Raw genomic sequence first — 19,982 nt, 5'->3', positions numbered from 1 at the left:
CTCATGACGTGTTCTTGAGACCGAGCAGTAGTGCAGGATCCATTCCTGCAGACCAAAGAGGCAGAGCGCACACTACACAAATCGTTGAAAGATGGCGCCAAATGCGGACGGAAGCTCAGGGATTGCTGGGATTCGAAGCAATGCATCATGGGCATTGGGACAGGACCCAGGATGCCCCGTGACCCCCTCCGCCATCACACAACTCTTAGTGGCAGAAGAGGAAGAGGTGCTCTGTGGGATAGTTACCCAGAGTGCACCGCTCCGAACACAATTGTGGCACTTTCAGCAGTAAACACGCTATCTTGCAGGCAGCTGACAGTGTGAACACGCAGCAGCAGTTTCCCTTCAATGCTCTCTAAGCGGCTCTGTAACTCTGCCACTGTAAATGTACTCTTAGGCAAAGACCTGCTGTCTCTCTCTCCCTCCTTACTGGGGATTTTAAGGCTGCACAGCCCCTGCCATGGACTGTGATAACCCCATCAAGCTCGTCTGCCTAAAGGCCAGCGCCTATGGGTTGCTTTCTCTCCAAGAACAATGACCAGGGTATGCCAGCAGTTACAAGTTACCATGCAGCTCTGCCAAAGCAAAATACTTTTATTCTTAGGGCAAAAGAGAAAATATTGGAAGGGGAAAAAAAAACCCAAAATCCCATAACCCAAGTCTACACACATGCTAAGGTTTATCAGAGGTCACCCCCAACTCCAACACAGGGTTCTGGTGCGTATCTGTCTCTCACACCCTTCAACTGCATTTGCTCTTGTGGTTACTGTCATGAAGTGTGGGGAAGACAGGGCCCTGCGCAGCCCTCTCTGCTTGCACAGCTCAACCAGGTCCCTCTTAAGGCGATGGTTATACATCTCCCCGCTGGCCCCAAGTTACTTTAGTTACTGTGGACTCAGACTTGTGTGCTCTCAACTCCCCACAGTTTTCAGGAGGAACTCCTAGTGTGCCAGCCCTTCTCCAGGTCGCCACCTCTCTCCCAGGGTCAAGCTGCAGACTCCTCCACCCCTGTAATCACTCACTAGGGGGACCTCGTTCTTGCAACAGTCCTCTCCTCTCCCAGGATCAAGCTGCAGACTCCGCCACCCCTGGAACTGCTTACCGCAGTCCCCAGGGGGACTCAGTTACTGCAACAGTCTTTCTCGCTGGTCACACACTCCCAGGGGTTAAGCGTAGCTTCTCTGTCCCCCCGAAACCGCTCCTCTCTGAGCCTTCAGCACGTCTGATCCTTGTCAATCCCCCTTCACTTTACTGCTCGTCAGTCACTCACTGCAGGAAGCGCTGTCCACGGGGTGCAGTACATCTCACCTCTGCCACCAGTTGTCACGAAGTGTGGGGGAGACAAGGCCCTGCGCCCCCCACTACCTGTGATTCACCGTGACTCTCAGCCAGCCAGAAAAGCACAAGGTTTATTTAGATGAGAGGAACATAGTCCAAAACAGGTCTTCCAGGTACAGACAACAGGACCCGCTTAGTCAGGTCCATATTGGGAGGCAGGGGGTCTCCCTCTGTTTCCCCAGCCAGCTCCAAACTGAAACCCTCTCCAGCAGCCTCCTCCAGCCACACCCCTAGCTTCTTCTCCAGCCTTTGTCCAATTTCCCGGGCAGAAGGTGTCACCTGGCCCCATCCCCCTCCTGGGCTCAGGATACATGCTCAGCTATCGCCCCTCAAGTGAAGTCACACCCTGATATCCCATCACCAATGTAGACAGTACCTGCCGAATTCCCTCGCAACATTCCCAGGTCAGTCGTCCCCTCTCCCTGCTCTGTCACAGTTACCAGTTCATGTCAAGTTTTAGATCAAGAACAATCTTGGGACAGTTCAGCTGATTCTTAAGTCTGGGCCTTTGATCTCTGTCCTTCCGTACAGGTCAGTGGCCTGCTCCTCAAGGCTAAGTTTCAAAAGGCTGGATTTTTGCACAACCAATGTTAGGGAATTTGCATTAATCATTCCGCAGTGATGCCAGATTCTGCAAGAAAGGCCTCCCCACTGCCCCCAGTGAGCCAGGCACGCACAAATACATATCACTGATATTGATACAAAGGGCTATGAATATTCTACAACTCATACAACGCTGGCCCATCTCAGTATAAGGAGTCTTGAGGTTTTCCCCAAAGATGATGCATGTGGCTACAATATTTGTCACAATCTCATTAACAATTCCCTGAGATCCTCTTGCTGTAAACTGTCCCACCATTATAGTATCAAAATGTCGAAGATTGAAATTAAGTGATATGAAAGAGAACTTGGATATATAGCATCATCATGGGGTGCTCTAGTTATCATGACCCTTCCTAAATTCAGTGACCATCTGTTCCAGTCTGTCCTATCCCCCATCACTAGTGATTGCTGGCTGTTGTCTGAGAGTCCACAATTAGTTAAGCGTTTCAGTTTATTCCTCTTTATTGTCTTTCTTCTAGAAGTATTATTTTTAAGTAGGCGGTGTACTGCTGTAGGTAAGTCTCTTCATTCTGGGGCCTGCTTTCCCTTAACAGGGTATTATCCCTTCCCACCTCTCATCAGTGTATCTTTGAGCTCAGACTGCTCAGCCTGGAGACCAGCATTAATGCTTCTCCAATAGAAAACCAACTAGAGGTATTGGGTTATGGAATATTAGGGGAAAGGAATTGGTTTGTGTGAAGGAATAACAGATTTTTAGATGAGATTTTAAATGAGATGGGGTGCAGAGGCAGAAAGACACAAGACAGCTGTTCCAGGTGATAGGTGCCACAAAGGAGAAGGTTCTTGCCTTAGCAGTGGTGCACTTTTGAGGCTAGAGGAGACTGGGACTTGATGAATGGGGAGGAGAGTAGTGATCAAAGTCCATCTGTGATTGCTTAGCCCACAACAGGGGGATCTCTCCAGTGCACCACAAGCCCTTCTTGGCATGAATCTTTCTTTAGGAATCCTACAGTGTAGAGATTAGGGTTAGGAGGGGCTACCATGAAAGCAGATTGCATTACAAGGGGACTAGGGGGGTGGATGTATGATCTGAAAGTAATGGTGTTCCATGACCCGATTAATGAAAACTCTAAATGTTATTAGTGCCAGGCTTGGATTACGAACCCCCTTTTGGAGGCTAGAAAGAGAGAGGAAGCATGACACAGCTGGGATAGCAGAGAGAAAGTGTGTCATGGTGCAGTCAATCCATATTCTAAGACAAAGCGCTTTCCTATTGTTCCCTCCTTCCTGTTTTGATGCCTTGCGGAATCTTATTTTTGTAACTGGAAGTGCATCACTTTCTAATCTCCTGGTGTCAGTGACAGGGATTTTGTTAAAAGCATCAAATCCTAATACAGCTGCTCTCACTTGTGTCTCTAGTCCTAACACTGTCTGTCATCTTTCCTTTGTGTGGAGTCCATCTGACCTAGGAGGAAACTTTGCTGAGATGGGACTGAGGAGCCTACCTGTGCAAAGATTATTTTATTCACAGGTGACTGAAAGAGATGCAAGCATTTCCAGGGAATATCCTGGGACAAGTCTGTCTCCCCTTTCCTTCCTCCATAACCATTTCAGAGAATACATAAATCCTGCTGTGATCTCAAAACTCATTACAGTCACTAGCTCAGAGCAGTGTGATTCCCCCTGCAAACACCATCTGAGGGGAGCATAAGGAATACAACTGAATGGTTATTAATGAGCGTATTGCAAAGTAACTGCACTGTTACCCTCGCACTCTAGGGCACCTCACCTTTACCCTTCCGTGGGCTCAAGGCATAACCCGGTTAATTTAGGCACCCACGCCCTTTCCCAGTTCCTAGGGCTCAGGGCAAAAGGCACCCACCTTTACCCAGTTCCTAGCACTCAGGGCATAATCGTCTGCTGGTTTGTGGGGCCTTTTACCATTGAAAGAGCCTTACGCAGTAATATCCTTAACCTCTGTTTATTAACAACAGAACAGAATATACTTGTTAAGCATGCAATGCTCACCACTCCAAATAAGACAGAAGAACTTTTCTTGGGGGCTAGTCAAGATTAGATCATCGGCAGTTCCAGCTTCTGCACAGTGTGGTTGGCAGGGTGTTGATGTCTGGCTGCTCTGATCTTGGGCTGTGTCCTGGAGTTCGGTTCCAAAGAACTTCCTCTTTGGATCCTGACTGTTTATGTAGTTAAAACTTGAGTTCTACTTAATGTGGCAGACCCAGGCCAGTGGGGTGCAGGAGTCTGGTAGAGGGCAAATATACTGGTCACTGGCTGAGTAGTTTTCTGTTCCCTGAGTGACCAGAGCAGGGGCTGCACTAGAGTAATCAGGAACCTGCTAGAACCAACTGAGGCAGCCAGACTGATTAGAACACCTGCAGCCAATCAGGGCAGGCTAATCAGGGCACCTGGGTTTAAAAAGGAGCTCACCCCTAGTCAGGAAGTGGGGAGGCAGAGGAGAGGAAGTGTGTGTGAGAGGAGCTGGGAGCAAGAGGCACTGGAAGCTGAGTGAGAAGCTGTGCTGCTGGAGGATTGAGGAGGACAAGCGTTATCAGACACCAGGAGGAAGGTCCTGTGAGGATAAAGAAGGTGTTTGGAGGAGGCCATGGGCAAGTAGCCCAGGGAGTTGCAGCTGTCATGCAGCTATACCAGGAGGCACTATAGACAGCTGCGATCCACAGGGCCCTGGGCTGGAATCTGAAGTACAGGGCGGGCCCGGGTTCCCCCCCAAACCTCCCAACTCCTGATCAGACACAGGAGACGTTGACCCAGACTGTTGGGAAGATCACTGAGGTGAGCAAATCTGCCAAATAAGCGCAGGACCCACCAAGGTAGAGGAGGAACTTTGTCACATTAGCTATATCTTAACCAACCATTTTAAATGAAAGTACTGCAAAACGGTATTTTTCATCAATCCTCACTTCCTTAACCAATCATACGCCACTACCTTAGTCGATTTAAATCTTGCAAAATTAGTTATGCAACAGACAGAAACAAAGACTCAGACAGAAACCACACCGATAAACAATAGAGAAGTAGTATAGATTTCAGTCACAATTGTTGAGTAGTGGTTCCTTGCCAGGCAGAATGCTATCAAAAGTTTTCTTTAAACATCTTAAGATCTGTTTCTTTACATGGCAATGGTGGGTACTACTGGGGCAGGAGCCTTCTTTCCAGACCAATATTACATTGTTTTGATGCAATTTAGTTGGAATGTGAGGATGTGACTCTGCTTCTTAGATCATGGCTGCCGGGGCTCCGTACTGCAGACAAAGGCCTCAGCATTGGGTTCGCTGTCAGAAGGATGCTGCATTAATCACTTTAAACCGTTTTCTTTACATTATTTTTGACTATTTCTTAGTGTCTGCAAGTATCTGTTAAAGTGTGTTTCTCCATTTAGACATCAGTTTTCATTATCTTCCTAAAGTGAGAGGGACATGGTGATGAGGTAAAATCTTTTATTGGACCAGCTTCTTTTGGCGAAAGAGACAAGCTTTTGAACTTACACAGACAGAGCTGTTCTTCCGATCTGGAGTGAGAGAGTTCGTTTCCAGACAGTTTTTTCTACTGTCTAGATTTCAAGCAGCTCTTTTGTATGTGGAGCAATTATCTCCACTGAGACTCAGCTGGAACATGTTGATTTTACATTTTACCAAGACACATTACCTGCAGTGAGCCAAGAAACTACTTCACAACCAAAAGAGCCTCTCGCCCTGTACCCGGATCAAAAGGAGCCATTTCTAGTATTCTGTCAGTGAAGGATCCCTCCCATGCTTGTTTGCACCTTCCCCTTTAATGAAGACTGTAGCAGACAGATACTTTTGCTTAGGCTGAAGATCAGCTGGTACTCGGGAGCTCATGTGTTGCTCCTAGACCTGGCTAAATTAAATCAGAATAGTCATTCTTCAGCTTTAGGGCTAGTCACATATGATCTTTACAGCTGTATCATGATGTAAAGTTAATACTAATCTCTTACTTGCCATCCCCCAAATCATACTGCTTTCTGTTCCGATAGCAACTTCTGACCTGAATGATTAAAAATGCATTACAATACATATACATAGATTACCCGAAATGCAGAATGGGGTATGGTGAGTAACAGTGGACACAGGGACAAATCACTTTCCATACAAAAAGTGTCTTGACATCTTTTAATACCCGCACAGAGCAGACAGGACATCTGTTTTCACAGTTTCATCTGAGTGACGTACGCACAAGTCATCTGCATGGAACCGAAAGCAACTCCGAGGGAACACACAGAGTTTATTACGGTAGAATGATGGGAGATTAATGTACTAAGCAACAAACGCTGCCTAGCCTAGTAGTAATTCCTGTGATTAATGCTGGCTTACAATGACCTCAGGATTTTACCTCCAGGAAACTGTTTTCTCACAAAAAGCAGTGGCACTGCTTTTTGTGAGAAAGGAAGGAAAAAGCTGGCAGCAAAATCAAAGATGCTTGATAACTTGAAAGTTTTCTGCAGAAAGCTGACTGACTTAACTAGTTCTTTGGTTGCTAACCAGAAATGAGTTCAGATTTCTAGCCTGAGGCTTCATAGGGACCTGACAAGGACCTTTCCTCTGTCCAGGGGAGGAAAATATCCAACTGACTTGTTCTTAAATGCTAACTCTCTTTCTAGTCGGTCTAAAACAGTTTCGGATTGTTTCAGTAGGGCATAAACTTCTTGTAAATAAGATGCCTTACTGGCAGAAACCCTATTTGCACCAGATTCAATCATCAAAAGTTGAAAGGATTTTTAAAAAAATACTTAGTCTATTTACTAAACCAGGGCACTGTTTTGGAAACTCTTGGTTTGGCTTTTGTTTCTCACACGTAGGATGATGATTGTTTACTTTAAAGAGTCGTAGGAATGATATCATTTGATTTTTTTTCTCCCTCACTTATTATATCCAATTAAAGGGATATGAACATAACTGAGAATAGTGTTTCCTTGTTCACTAAGTAACAAAGGATTTAAAGTGTGGATCCACCCAGAAAAGTAAGTCTAAAGAAGCTTGTGCGCAAGAACTAAACTGGGTGTGTATTCAGAGTCAGATCTGATCCTTTAGTGACAAAACGGAGTCTTTCTTGTTTTTCTTCCTGTGAGCCCTGCAGAGCCAGCGTGGCTAAATGTGAGTGAAGTGGATTCTGTTCCTCCTGGTATATAATCAGTTATTTACTATGCTGTCGTTGATGAGTAGTACATGCCCGTTCAAGGCAGTGGAGTTACTGGTGGCCATGTTTAAGATAAGATAGCAAGGGTCTAGCTTTACTCTCAGATTCCAGGCTGAATTTGCACATCTGGTAGTCAGGGAAAAAAAAAACAAGTTTTTCACTTGTAAGCTGAGCACCTTTTGAAACAGAAATTGGGAAGAAAAACATGGAGCCCTATGATGCCACTTTTAGAACAGTGTTTCAGCTGCTGAAAAGCCTTTTGATCATTAGATTTGCTGTTCTTGTTTCTACCCATCACTGAAGCTGCATTTATTCAGTTCCTTCTGGAAGAGACTTAAAACTGTAGAAAACCTGAAGAATATTTGGGTTACCACTCTGTGTCTGCTCAAGAATTTGCTATTTGGAGAAGAGGTGTTCACATTCTTTCAGGTGACTGCCAGTGACTAGTGTGTTGGGACAATATTGTAGTAGTATATTTGCACGGATGGATCCCTAAGTGTATTTATTAGAAATAATGTTTTAGAGGAGTCTTTAACTTTGCTGTAAAATTTCTTTCATGGTTTGAATTAGACGTATAATGGCAAGTGCAGATTTCTGTTTGTTCTTGTTCCTATTGGGCAAGAGGAATTTAGTCTGTTTAAATGTGTCTGGAAAGTTTAGAAAACCTGTCTTCTATGGATTTATTGTTAAAGGGTCTAACTATAAAGGGTTTTGAGGTCTAAAAAACCTGCCTTCGGTGAGATTAAAGAACAATAATCTGTTTATAGTTTATCCAAGAGAAGGTTAAGAGTTGACTTGATCATGGTCTGAGTGCCTGTATGGGGAGAGGAGCCCTGATAGTAGAGGGCTCTTTAATCTAGCAGACAAAGGCATGACAAATCTGAATGACTGGAAACTGAATCTAGACAAATTCAGGTTTAGAAGTAAGGTGCATGGTTTTTAACAGTGCAGGGTAATTCACCTTTGGTAATTAACCAGTTGACCATGAGATGTCAGGCATTCTCTGTCATTTGAAGTCTTTACATCTTTCTAAAAGATATTCTCTAGATATTCAGTCAGAAGTTAATGGATTTGATGCAGGAATTCCTGGGGGAAATTATATGACCTGTGTTATGCAAGAGGACAGATTAAATGATTACGTTGATCTCTTCTGACCATAAAATCTATGAAAAGCAAGGACATTCTGAGATAAGAACCAGAATCTGCTCCAAGTGTGGAAGAGCTTCCAGACAAGTGGCTGCTGTCACTTGCCTTGTTTTTTTTTTTAATTTCTTATGTCCAAAATGCTGAAATTTGAGTCTGACACCTGTTAATGTCTTCTGGTTTCAGGCCGATCTCTAATATTAAACGATGAGAGATTGCTCAGTATTTCATCAGAATAGACATTGGGACAAGGGTGAAACAATGCTATTGAATGATAGAGAATGGAGAGTTTGGTTGAAGCTTACAGCGGAGTTGTATGTGCTGTATTCTGTTTTATAATCTATGAAGTTGCATGTCATGCACATGTGCCCACATAACAAGGAGTAGGGTGAAGGATCCAGGTGTATGTTGGAATGTGGGTATTGCATACGAACAGACATAAAAACGGCCATACTGAGTCAGATCAATGGTTCATCTATCCCAGGATCCTGTCTTCTGACAATGGCCAGTGCCAGCTGCTTCAGAGGGAATGAACAGAACAGGGCAATTATTGAGCGATCCATCCCCTGTTGTCCACTCCCAGCTTCTGGCAATCAGAGGCTAAGGACGCACAGAATATGGGATTACATCCCCAACTATCTTGGCTAATAGCCATGATGGACCTGTTGTCTATGAACTTGTCTAATTCTTTTTTGAACCCAGGTATAGTTTTGGCCTTCACAACATCTCCTGGCAATGAATTCCACAAGTTGACTGTGCATTGTATGAAGAACTCTTTCTTTTTTTGTTTGTTTGTTTAAACGTGTTGCCCATTAATTTCATTGGTAATGCCTGATATGTGTGTTATGTGAAGGCATAAATAACATTTCCTTTGCTTTCTCCATACCATTCATAATTTTATATGCCTCTTTCATACCACCCCTCATACCACATCTCTTTTCCAAACTGAACAATCCCAGTCTTTTTAATCTTTCCTCATATGGAAGCTGTTCCATCCCCTTAATCATTTTTGTTGCCCTTCTCTGTACCTTTCCCAATTCTAATATTTCTTTTTTGAGATAGGGTGACCAGAACTGCGCGCAGTATTCAAGGTGTATTCAAGTATTCAGTGGCATTATGATATTTCCTGTCTTATCATCTAACCCAGGGGTTGGCAGCCTTTCAGAAGTGCTGTACCGAGTCTTCATTTAGTCACTCTCATTTAAGGTTTCGCGTGCCGGTAATATATTTTAACATTTTTAGAAGGTCTCTTTCTATAAGTCTATAATATGTAATTAAACTATTGTTGTATGTAAAGTAAATAAGGTTTTTTAAATGTTTAAGAAGCTTCATTTAAAATTAAATTAAAATGCAGAGCCCCCTGGACCGGTGGCCCCGACCCGGGCAGTGTGAGTGCCACTGAAAGTCAGCTTGCATGCTGCCTTCAGAACACATGTTATAGATTGCTTATCCCTGATCTAACCCTTTCCTTGTGGTTTTTAACATCCTGTTAGGTTCTATGACTGCCACTGCACATTGAGCGGCTGTTTTCAGAGAACTATCCACAATGACTCCAAGATCTTTCTTGAGTGGTAACAGCTAATTTAGATCCCATCATTTTACATGTATAGATGGGATTATGTTTTCCAGTGTGCATCACTTTGAATTTATCAACATTGAATTTCATCTGCCGTTTTGTTGCCCAGTCACTCAGTTTTGTGAGCTCCCTTTGTAACTCTTTACAGTCTGCTTCGGACTTAACTATCCTGAGTGATTTTGTCGTCTTTTTTGCCACCCTGATCTTTAGATTATGTATTAATTATATTGATTACCTAAGAATCCCCAGTTCTCACTTTGAGGATTGACAGGTTCTTGTCCCAAGATCAGGCCCAGTATTATTTAAATTATTATGTAGTTGGGAACCCTGATGTGCACAGTTATTACATGCACACTATAGGAACTCTTTTATATTTACAAATACGGTTTATTAATACATTTAGCACAGTCATAAACACTCCAGCTTAGTAAGAGCTACGATAGAATGTGCATCTGCACATCTGTATACTCACACAATCCCTTGCAGAACAACCTGAAATGTTAGCCATCATCTTCTTTATCATCATCACCTTCCCCATCATCCCTAGTGGCTGTCACTCTGGCACCTCCCAAGGACGACATCTCTGTCTCCTACTGCCCATAGGCAGGGATGCCACTTTTATAATATGTTACGCTGATGCTGCTGTTTGATGCATTTTCAGTAGGGGATTTTTCCCTTTTTCCTTATTTGTATTTCCTCACCTTGCTAATATTGGAGTGTCTTTTTCCTATAGGTTAGTATATCAATGATCTCAACTTATTATATACATCAGTTCATTACCGTGGCCATTTTGTGGTTAGGTATCACATTTTTATTTCTGTCCTAACCAGTTATTTTGAGTCTTTCCAAGTTCCAAGTTGTGGTTTACCTGTTAAATTTAAAAGGATATGAACTTAGGAAAGCCCCTGTGCCAGCCTGACTCAACGCATCCTGTATCTAGCTATGGCAGAGGTCGCAGCCATACATGGACCTTACACTTTCTTTCATCACCATCTTTAGCTGAAAGGTCCCAAACATATGTATGCTAACTTGTCCTAGCTTAACATACAAAACGTGGCTTGTAGGTCCCTTGGTTATACCCAAAATATAAACCTATTATAATAAAACCCATAAGAAACTTACAAGAAAAGGTGGGGTGGGTGGGTGGAGAGAGAGAGGCTAGCATTAGATGTATCTTATGTATCGGTTATGTACATCAGTCGGTTTTCAGGACAGTTCTGTGGTTGAATCATGTACCTGTGGTCAAACTTCCCCTTAAAGTCTATTTTCAGCTCCCCAAATACTTGGGGTTTTTCGCTGGGCCATTTATCTGTGCCATGTTTCTGTTCAAAGTTTATAGGCCTCAAGCCTTACGCTAACTTGTTGAAGCTAATGTCTTACAGGATACAGGCCTGTAGGTTTCTTGCGTTACTGCTGAATATAATGCAAAGCAATAAGGCAAGCTATCCCACTGGGCTACACACCTCACTCTTTACCCATTTTTCCAGATCATTTTTGAATATGTTGAACAGCACTGGTTCCTGTACAGATCCCTGTGAGACACCACTATTTACCTCTCTCCATTGGGAAGACTGACCATTTAGTCCTATCCTTTCCGGTGATTGTTGACAATGCTCTGTATGTTTTATCTTGGCACATGCTTCTAGACAATATTAGTTGACGCTATTTAGTAATTTTAAAAAATGAAATGGAATCTAAGTGCCTTTAAGTTAACTGAAAAGCCTTCAAAGTAATATTTTACCTGCATGGAAGAATTTTCACATCTGTCTTGTTGTCTGCAGGTATTGGGAAGAATGTGATCTGTGAGAAATCAGCTACTTCTGTGGATGCCTTCAGAATGGTTACAGCTGCCAGATATTACCCCAAGCTGATGAGCATTGTTGGTAATGTCCTCCGTTTCCTGCCTGCCTTTGTCAAAATGAAGCAGTTAATAGAAGAACACTACATAGGCCATGTGTTGATCTGTGATGTGCGAGTGTACTGGGGAAGCCTGCTCAACCACAAGTACAACTGGATCTGTGATGAACTAATGGGAGGAGGTGGACTGCACACAATGGGCACCTATATTATAGACCTCTTAACTCATCTAACCAGCAGGAAGGCAGAGAAGGTCCATGGCTTGCTTAAGACTTTTGTGAAGCAGAACGCAGCTATCAGTGGAATCCGTCATGTCACTAGTGATGACTTCTGCTTTTTTCAGATGCTTATGACTGGAGGTGTCTGTAGTACCGTGACTCTCAACTTTAACATGCCTGGATCATTTGTTCACGAAGTCATGATCGTTGGGTCCACAGGTCGCCTTATAGCTCGTGGGACAGATTTGTATGGGCAGAAGAATACTGCGCTCCAAGAGGAACTACTGCTTACAGATTCTCTGACCATCAACACAGGCCTTCTGGACAAGTGTTTTAAAGACATCCCCTTGCTGTACCTGAAAGGAATGGTATACATGGTGCAAGCTCTGAGACTGTCTTTCCAAGACCAGGAAGACCGTCGGACATGGGATCACAAACCAGTCTCCATGGCAGCTTCTTTTGAAGATGGCCTTTATATGCAAAGTGTAGTAGATGCCATTAAAAAATCCAGCAGGTCTGGGGAGTGGGAAGCTGTGGAAGTGATGACTGAGGAACCAGATGCCAACCAAAACCTTTGTGAGGCACTTCAAAGAAATAACCTATAAAATATAAACATTCCTGGTGTCCACTATGGAAAATGAGAACAGTTGAAGATGTCCAGACATAACTATAGAAGTTTCTCAGTTTTTAGGACATGTAGGTTCTTATTTAATACTTTGTTTTTTCATACTTGTGGGTAAAACATGTCATGGTCTGATGAAACTGTTCCTCCCTGGGCAGATTATTTTGTTTTTAAACTCGTTTAGAGAGTTTTAAATGTTTTTGGGTTTTGCTGGGGTTTTTAGTGTTTTTTTAAAGCTGAATTTCTGTTTTGGAGATTGTTAGGAAAACTTGAATTGCCCTTTGCACTTGCAATAGCTAAAATGAAGTGAGGGATCTTCTGTTTCTGGATTGTTGGGAGACAGGACACAGTCCCTCTTGCACATAGTTCAGTTATTTTTACAATTTTAATCTGAGTGCGAGTAGAGGAAGATCAGGGAGTATGTACTGTTCTTGCTCTCGCTAATAGGACTTTCACTGACATTTTTTAAGTTTATTTTTCAGCTTGTAAAACTTTAATAAAGAAAAGTGTAACGACATGGCAAATCTCTAAACTTGTGTTCAGAAGAGTAGAAGGGACCGAGCAAAGTCTGTAAGATGCAGATCAGGCTTAGTGTTCTGCACATAGTGACTGTGCTGAATGTTTCAAATTAATTTAAACTGGTATCTAATTACCCCATGGATTCTCCATTGACATTATTGATAAAGTCTCTGCAGCGATCATTAGACGAGTTGGAACACTATGATTATTTCAACTGTTGTTCCATCTGTGTGATTGTTCCTCCATAGCAAATACTTTGGAGAGTAATACCTCACGTCAACTTTTTTCCGCAACTTCCCTCCCCCAGACCAATTGTGAATTTGTGTTCACTGTCTTGGTAGCATGTATGCCAAATCTACATCAGTGTTTCCAGTCCTATATGACATAGTAAAGCCCCTAGTAGCTTACCAGGTGGTGTCTCTGGATTCCTTAATATGCTATCTATTTGATAATGAGACGGGAAGACATTAAGCTTTCTAGGAACTTGAACTTGGATGAAAAAGTAGGAAATATGCCATTACTATACTCTTCTGGGCTGGCAAGGGAATCACTACAATACACAGGCCCTGCTAGGTAAAGAAAACAGTAACTGAATCATTAGGGCAGTGACAGCCTTTGGTTTGGGTGAGCCTGTTTTAAATCATGCACACTGGATAATATTACTCCTCCACATACACACACACACACACACCTTATAGTTTTGTACCCGGTGGGGATAATTTGTGCTGCTGGCAGATCTTGAATGAATTTCCACTCCATCCCAGAAGTATGTTTGTTCATTAAGTTGTCATTAAGAAGGAGAGAATTTTTATTGAGTTTATCTTGTTTACTTGAATGTTTTAATGTTTCCCACTAGGTTTTAACCCTGTATATTTATATAAAGCATTAACATGCAAACATAACCTTTTCATTAAATGGTCCTTTCTGAAAAGTGTGTCTCATTTGTTTTCTGTAGCAATAAACATTTATGTTTGCTGAGGACAGACTTTCATAGAGCTGATTATTCTTTAGACAAACTGAAAAGTACCCCAACAAAGGTCACCAGGAGACCATTGTTTTTCCTTTACTGGCACAAACCTCTTATTTGTAACTTGTGTTTCAGGGCGGTGAAGAATACCTCACTGTAGAACCATTAGTATCTGTTCATTGCAACTGTCCACAGAGATTGGGCAAGTCGCTGCCTGAGGAATTCCCTTAGTTTGGTGCTGCTCTGTTCTCAAGGGAGACTATGTCTAGTCCTCAAGCTGTTACATCACAAGTTCATGGGTCTATGTATATGAGTTAGAGACCATGGTATATAGCAGAGGTTCTCAATCTTTCTCTTTCTGAGGCCCTTGCAACATGCTATAAAAACTCCATGTCACAATAAGTGGTTTTCTGCATATAAAAGCCAGGGCCGGCATTAGGGGGTGGCAAGCAGGGCAGTTGCCTGGGGTTCTATGCCACAGGGGCCCCCATGAAGCTACGTTGCTCAGAGTTCGGCTTCAGCCCTGGGTGTCAGGGTTCAGGGATCTGCCCTGAGCCCCAGGGAGTCTAATGCTGGCCCTTCTTTGAGGCCCCCCCGAAACCTGCTTGAGGCCCTTTAGGGGGCCTCAGATCTCTGGTTGAGAACCACTGGTATATAGAAGTTCAGTCTCCAGCGTCCCTGCCCCTCCCTCACTCCTGGTTGGGGATTGCCTGCTTTCACCTGTCATTTCATACAGGCCACAGAGCCAGTGAGCAGCTGGCTGAGATGATGGTGCTGTTCCTGGTTTACTTCATTTGTCTTCCCTTCTAATTAACGGCTTCTCTGCTTTGTGTCTCTACCTGTATGCAGCTTTTGGTGCAGGAACACCTGAGAAGCAAAATCCCAGCGCCCGTGGTACAAATGGAATACTTAGTTTAGTTTATAAATTGAAATAGTCCTCCATTCTCTTGGCACACTAAACGTCTGCCAGAGACAGGTCTAGCATAATGTCATTTTAGAGGGAAGATGAACTGCTTCTCTGTGCTACTGACAATATCCAGCATTACCTGCTCTGTCCTTGGGAATCTTGCCACAGGGTTTTTGCCTCCTTTGTAGACACTTACTGTCTTATATATTGATGAGCCACCCAACTGATCTGCTAAATACACAGAAAAGACTCACAGGAGTGCAAGGCAGAGCTAGGGCCTTTCTACACAGCAATTTAATGTACTTATCACATTAGCCATACAGTACTCTGGGATTTTCACTCTCCTGTAGCAGTGTCCACACGGGATGTTAACTGGGCAGCGAGCTGGCGCACAGTAGATCCACACACCCTGACTTGCCATGAGGAACTTGCCTTGTAGACAAATCCATAGTTATGGAAACTAGCCTGGTTTCATCAGTAATGATGGGAGGGATAGCTCAGTGGTTTGAGCATTGGCCTGCTAAACCCAGGGTTGTGAGTTCAATGCTTGTGGGGGCCATTTGGGGAACTGGGGTAAAAATCTGTCTGGGGATTGGTCCTGCTTTGAGCAGGGGGTGGGACTAGGTGATGTCCTGAGGTCCCTTCCACCCCTGATAGTCTATGAAATGCACTTTTCTTTCTCTCCACACTGAACCATCTCTCCCACTTGTTAAAGTTTGGCACTTTGTTTTTTGTAGGATTAAGACAGAAGTGACTTAGATACACTAAAAATAGATTTGATACTAGAATCCATTTATATAACCTGTCAGGTTCCAAATAAATCAAAACGAAATGGAAAACAACCAAGCTTTGGTCTTAGAGGAAGTCTTTTCATTTAGGAAGAAACTTCATTCTAACTAAGTGAAACAATGGAAGTAGAGGAGACTGTTTCACCTTGTTTTATACTGTGTACTGGTGCTGGACTTTTCTCATCTGTTGAGTCTTCAATTTATTTAAAGTTAGCTTGATTATGTAAGTAAACCATAACCGCAGCTGTATCCTTAAACGTACAAGTGTTACGTCATTGTCTAGTGACGTGTAACTGAACCACCAGAATACACATCACATATAATTTCTGGCTGCATTAGCTGTGTTCTGCTTTACTCCCTAATTAAGGTGCTGTTCACCCCTGTGCAGCCTAGATGACTGCATTATCAACAAGTGGAACAGGGACAGAGTGCACATCCATCTTTTGTGACAACTTAATTTTGTATTTTAACTCAGAATAATAGAAAACCACTAATTAACTGGTGCTAATCGAAGTCCTCCTATTTCTAGGGTCAGCGGAAAGCACTCAACCATATATCAAGCAGGTTGGTTCAACCTGTCTGTTCTCCTCCATTCAAGCTTAGACAAAAGTCCAATGCGGAGATGAGAAGAGGAAAGAAAAGGGGCTATGGGTGAGGGGAGAAAAGAGATTATATAGTACCTGTGTGCTTTTATTTTATTTATGCTTCAACATCATTTTAGTAACTGATATTTTGTTACACAAGAAATCCTGTATGTTGCAGGGAAATAGGAAAACTAAAGAATGCCATTGTTTCCAGGAAAGCCGGACATATTCTGTAACAGGAAATATGTTGTGACCAGGTGCTGCCTAAAATTAATTACAAGTACAGAAATAGTTAAAACTACAATGAGCCTCTTTAGATGACAGGTTTTTCTGACCTGTGGTTAGGTTTGGCAGAATTTGGCTTTTAAAATTTTGATCATTTCTACATTGGTGTGTTGTGAAGTATTTTTAAAGAGTTCTATCAATTTCTATCGGACAGTGGAGAGGTGGGTCAAACAATAATTTATCAGCTGTAGACACTGAGATTCAAAAACACAAATTGTGAATATTACATGTCAAAATATACAAAGTAAATAACCTTAAATCAAACTCAAGTTCTCAAGCAGTATTTTTCTGACTTTTCCTGTCTGTAAATTTCAATTATATCAATGGAAATATTTTTGTCAGTTTCCATGTAGAGCGAAATCAATGTTTGATGTTCGCCAACTAAAGATCTAATCCTAACAGGTGTACCTCTGGTACTGGGTTGCTGTACAGAGTAATAGGTTTCTAAGGGCTGTGTTGGCCAGTCTAGCAAAGCTTTATCATATTTAAAACCATCCTAGTTGTGAAGTTTTACCCTTTGCTTCTGGCTGTGTGCAGTATGGCCAAGTTTCATAACTCCACTCCAGTTGGTTCAAAATATGTACCCTATAGCAATGAACTACAGAATGACTAACTTGTCTTCTAAATCTGGGTATTGCTGTTGTACAGTGACCTCTACTGGAGGGGAGGGAGAGGATGCTTAAAATAGATTATTCTTTACTGGTGGTGGTTTGAAGACTTCTCATTCAGATTTGGAGTTAGCAGCTATCTCTCTGGCAGAGTTTCACCAGCTGAGTTTGGGCACCTTATATCTGTGTTGACTTAAGGGGGAATGGGGGGAGAATTGATAAAATACAGGTTTTTTTGGTAGTTATTCAATCCATGTCCAGAATTTCTGATGCACCTATAGGAGAAGAAATTTACTCTCAGTTGCTAGATAACTTCGAGCCTTTTAAAGTCTTACCCCTTCATTCCCAGGAAATTCAACAGGCATCTCCCTCTCTCTGAACTGTGGCTGCCACCAGTATGTACAAATGAGTGCTCCAGTGCACCACAGCTGTTAGTCAAACAGGTGGTAAGCAATGTGGATGCAGTATTTCTGTATCTAGTTCCTCCACCTGGTGGGCAGGTGGGCTCCCCATAGCTTTTGCCTAGCTGGAAGCAGCAACGCCTTCTGTTCCTCTCAGCCCCAAGGCAGGACAAAGGAAACCTCTTCCCAGAAAAAACAGGGAGGAAAGTCTGAAAAAGCTTCTCCTGTGTCTCTGTCCTGTGGTGCTAGGGGCAGGTCCATTCTGCTTCCCCATCCCCCTGTGGCTTTGTGCCCAATTGCTGCAGCCAAGTGTAAAACTGATGAATGAAAACTGTTTTTAAATGTTCACTTTATTAATGTAACTTCATAAGTAAAGTTTTATTAATGAAACAACATTCGTTCATAAAACCGGTTACCCCAGTAACTGGCTAATTGACAATTAAGGTGCTTGTTTAAAGCCACAGCATTTAGCCAGTTGCCCTTGTAAGTTTCACTGTCAATGCAATTCCTGCTTAAATCATGGAAACTTGCACTGTTTCAGTATTGTAACTTCTGTTCACTGTTTGCCATATTGTAATTCAAAGTCCATTTTAAAACGCTCACTCCATTTTGTAAAGGCTGCTGCAACCTTCATTTTTGCAAAACCCTGCTGTAATCTTTATTAGTTTAGTTTAGATGTGTGAATGAGGTATGGATGGATGATGAAATCAACCTCTAGGACTAGCCAGTTCTGATGAAATAAAGTTCAAAAACCAACAGCTGAAGATGCAGACAACAACCCTAACAAGGTAAGAAGAGAATATCAGAGGGGTAGCCGTGTTAGTCTGGGTCTGTAAAAGCAGCAGAGAGTCCTGTGGCACCTTATAGACTAACAGACGTATTGGAGCATGAGCTTTTGTGGGTGAATACCCACTTTGTCGGATGCATGTAGTGGAAATTTCCAGGGGCAGGTATATATATGCAAGGAAGAAGCAGGCTAGAGATAACGAAGTTAGTTCAATCAGGGAGGATGAGGCCCTCTTCTAGCAGTTGAGGTGTGAAAACCAAGGGAGGAGAAACTGCTTTTGTAGTTGGCAAGTCATTCACAGTCTGTGTTCACTCCTGAGCTGATGGTGTCAAATTTGCAGATGAACTGAAGCTCAGCAGTTTCTCTTCGAAATCTGGTAGCCATCCTACAGCAAAAAAACTTCCACTACATGTATCCGAGTCCACCTAAAAAGAAAAGAGCAAAGGTACAATAAAAAGATCAGAGCCAGGTCCAAGGCTGAAAGTCACGTCTGCAATTGACGGGTGATCAATCACACAGAACCCAGAGGCAGCATGACAAAGCAAGACCTATAGACTCTGGATTCAAACTAAAGCCTACAAAAAGGATGACTTGGAGGGTAACGTTCTGCTGCCAGTGTGGGAGGGCAGACCCAGTCCTTCCTTGTGCCCGGCTTTCCTGCCAGTTAGCCGCCACAAGCTACAATCCCAAGCTGCAAAATCAAGCCACCGACTCAAGCCATGTTCAGAGCTGGTAACTATACAGCAGCTGCAGAACATCTAATGGGTGTGTGTATGTGTGTAGGTGTTAGTTATTGATCATAAATCAAATTGTGTTATAATAAATGTGGCATCATTGCCTTGCCCCCTGAAATGGTTCTGTCATTTTGTGTGCATAACACAAGCCTGGGCAAGGACTGAACTGCTCTGACCATGCAGCCATGCTCCTTTGTAGTAGCCTTCACATGGACTCTGTGGGAGCAGCAAGACAGCTCCCACCTAATCCCAGACATCCGGGAAGAGGCCCTACAGGTGGACCAGAATTCAGGTCAGAGTTCACGCAGAGTCTTGGGTCTGCACTCCATCCAGCAGCCCTGGCCTGGATAAATAGGGCCTTTGCTTCCCTGTGGTCCACAGCAATTGATTCTTTCAGCTCTGAAAAAAGCTTCCCAAGAGAGCTTCCTCCGTCTACACATGAGCTCCCAGCCCCTCCTACCCTCCAGCATCCCTGCCCTTAAAAGTCTCCCCTAAGTTGGCTCTCAGTCCTCTGAGATCACCCTCCTCACACAGTTGCATCCTCCCCAGTGTACACCCACATCAGCCAGGTGGCCTATTTGAATTATATAGATGGGACCTGGAGCATTTCTCTCTAGTAGTCTCTAGTAGGAATCCAACATCCTCTTGCACAGGGCTGAGAACTAGCCAGGGTACCTCACAGCCCTGCCGGGGCCTGAATGTCTGACTCTTCAGGCAGATGGGCTGAGCCAGAAACACCTCCTTCCAGTCCTAGTGCTGCCTGGTCCTGGTTTCCCTCGGTCAACCTCTTCTTGTCAAGATGCAGTTTCTTACTTCCCAGATACTGCAGTAGGTACCTGGCCACTCCCCAGGCCTGGGTGTAAGATGTCATGGGTGGAGGAGGTAGCTTAC

The 19,982-nt window shown here is 43.2% G+C and overlaps 1 protein-coding gene across 5 annotated transcripts in view; it reads left to right on the top strand.

Annotated features, from left to right (window-relative positions):
- GFOD2 (glucose-fructose oxidoreductase domain containing 2) overlaps positions 1–13,955 on the top strand; it is a 60,642-nt gene extending 46,687 nt beyond the window's left edge. For all 5 annotated transcript variants that reach the window (XM_030581869.1, XM_030581873.1, XM_030581871.1 and 2 more), the window contains one exon: positions 11,596–13,955. In XM_030581869.1, coding sequence (XP_030437729.1) covers positions 11,596–12,494 — 899 coding nt within the window. In that variant the 3' untranslated portion in view covers positions 12,495–13,955. The remainder of the gene's footprint in view (positions 1–11,595) is intronic.
- The last annotated feature ends 6,027 nt before the right edge of the window (positions 13,956–19,982 follow it).

Source organism: Gopherus evgoodei, chromosome 12 (genome assembly GCF_007399415.2).
Source record: "Gopherus evgoodei ecotype Sinaloan lineage chromosome 12, rGopEvg1_v1.p, whole genome shotgun sequence".
In the NCBI taxonomy this organism is placed as follows: Eukaryota; Metazoa; Chordata; order Testudines; family Testudinidae; genus Gopherus; species Gopherus evgoodei.
This window is presented reverse-complemented; position numbering and strand designations above follow the sequence as displayed.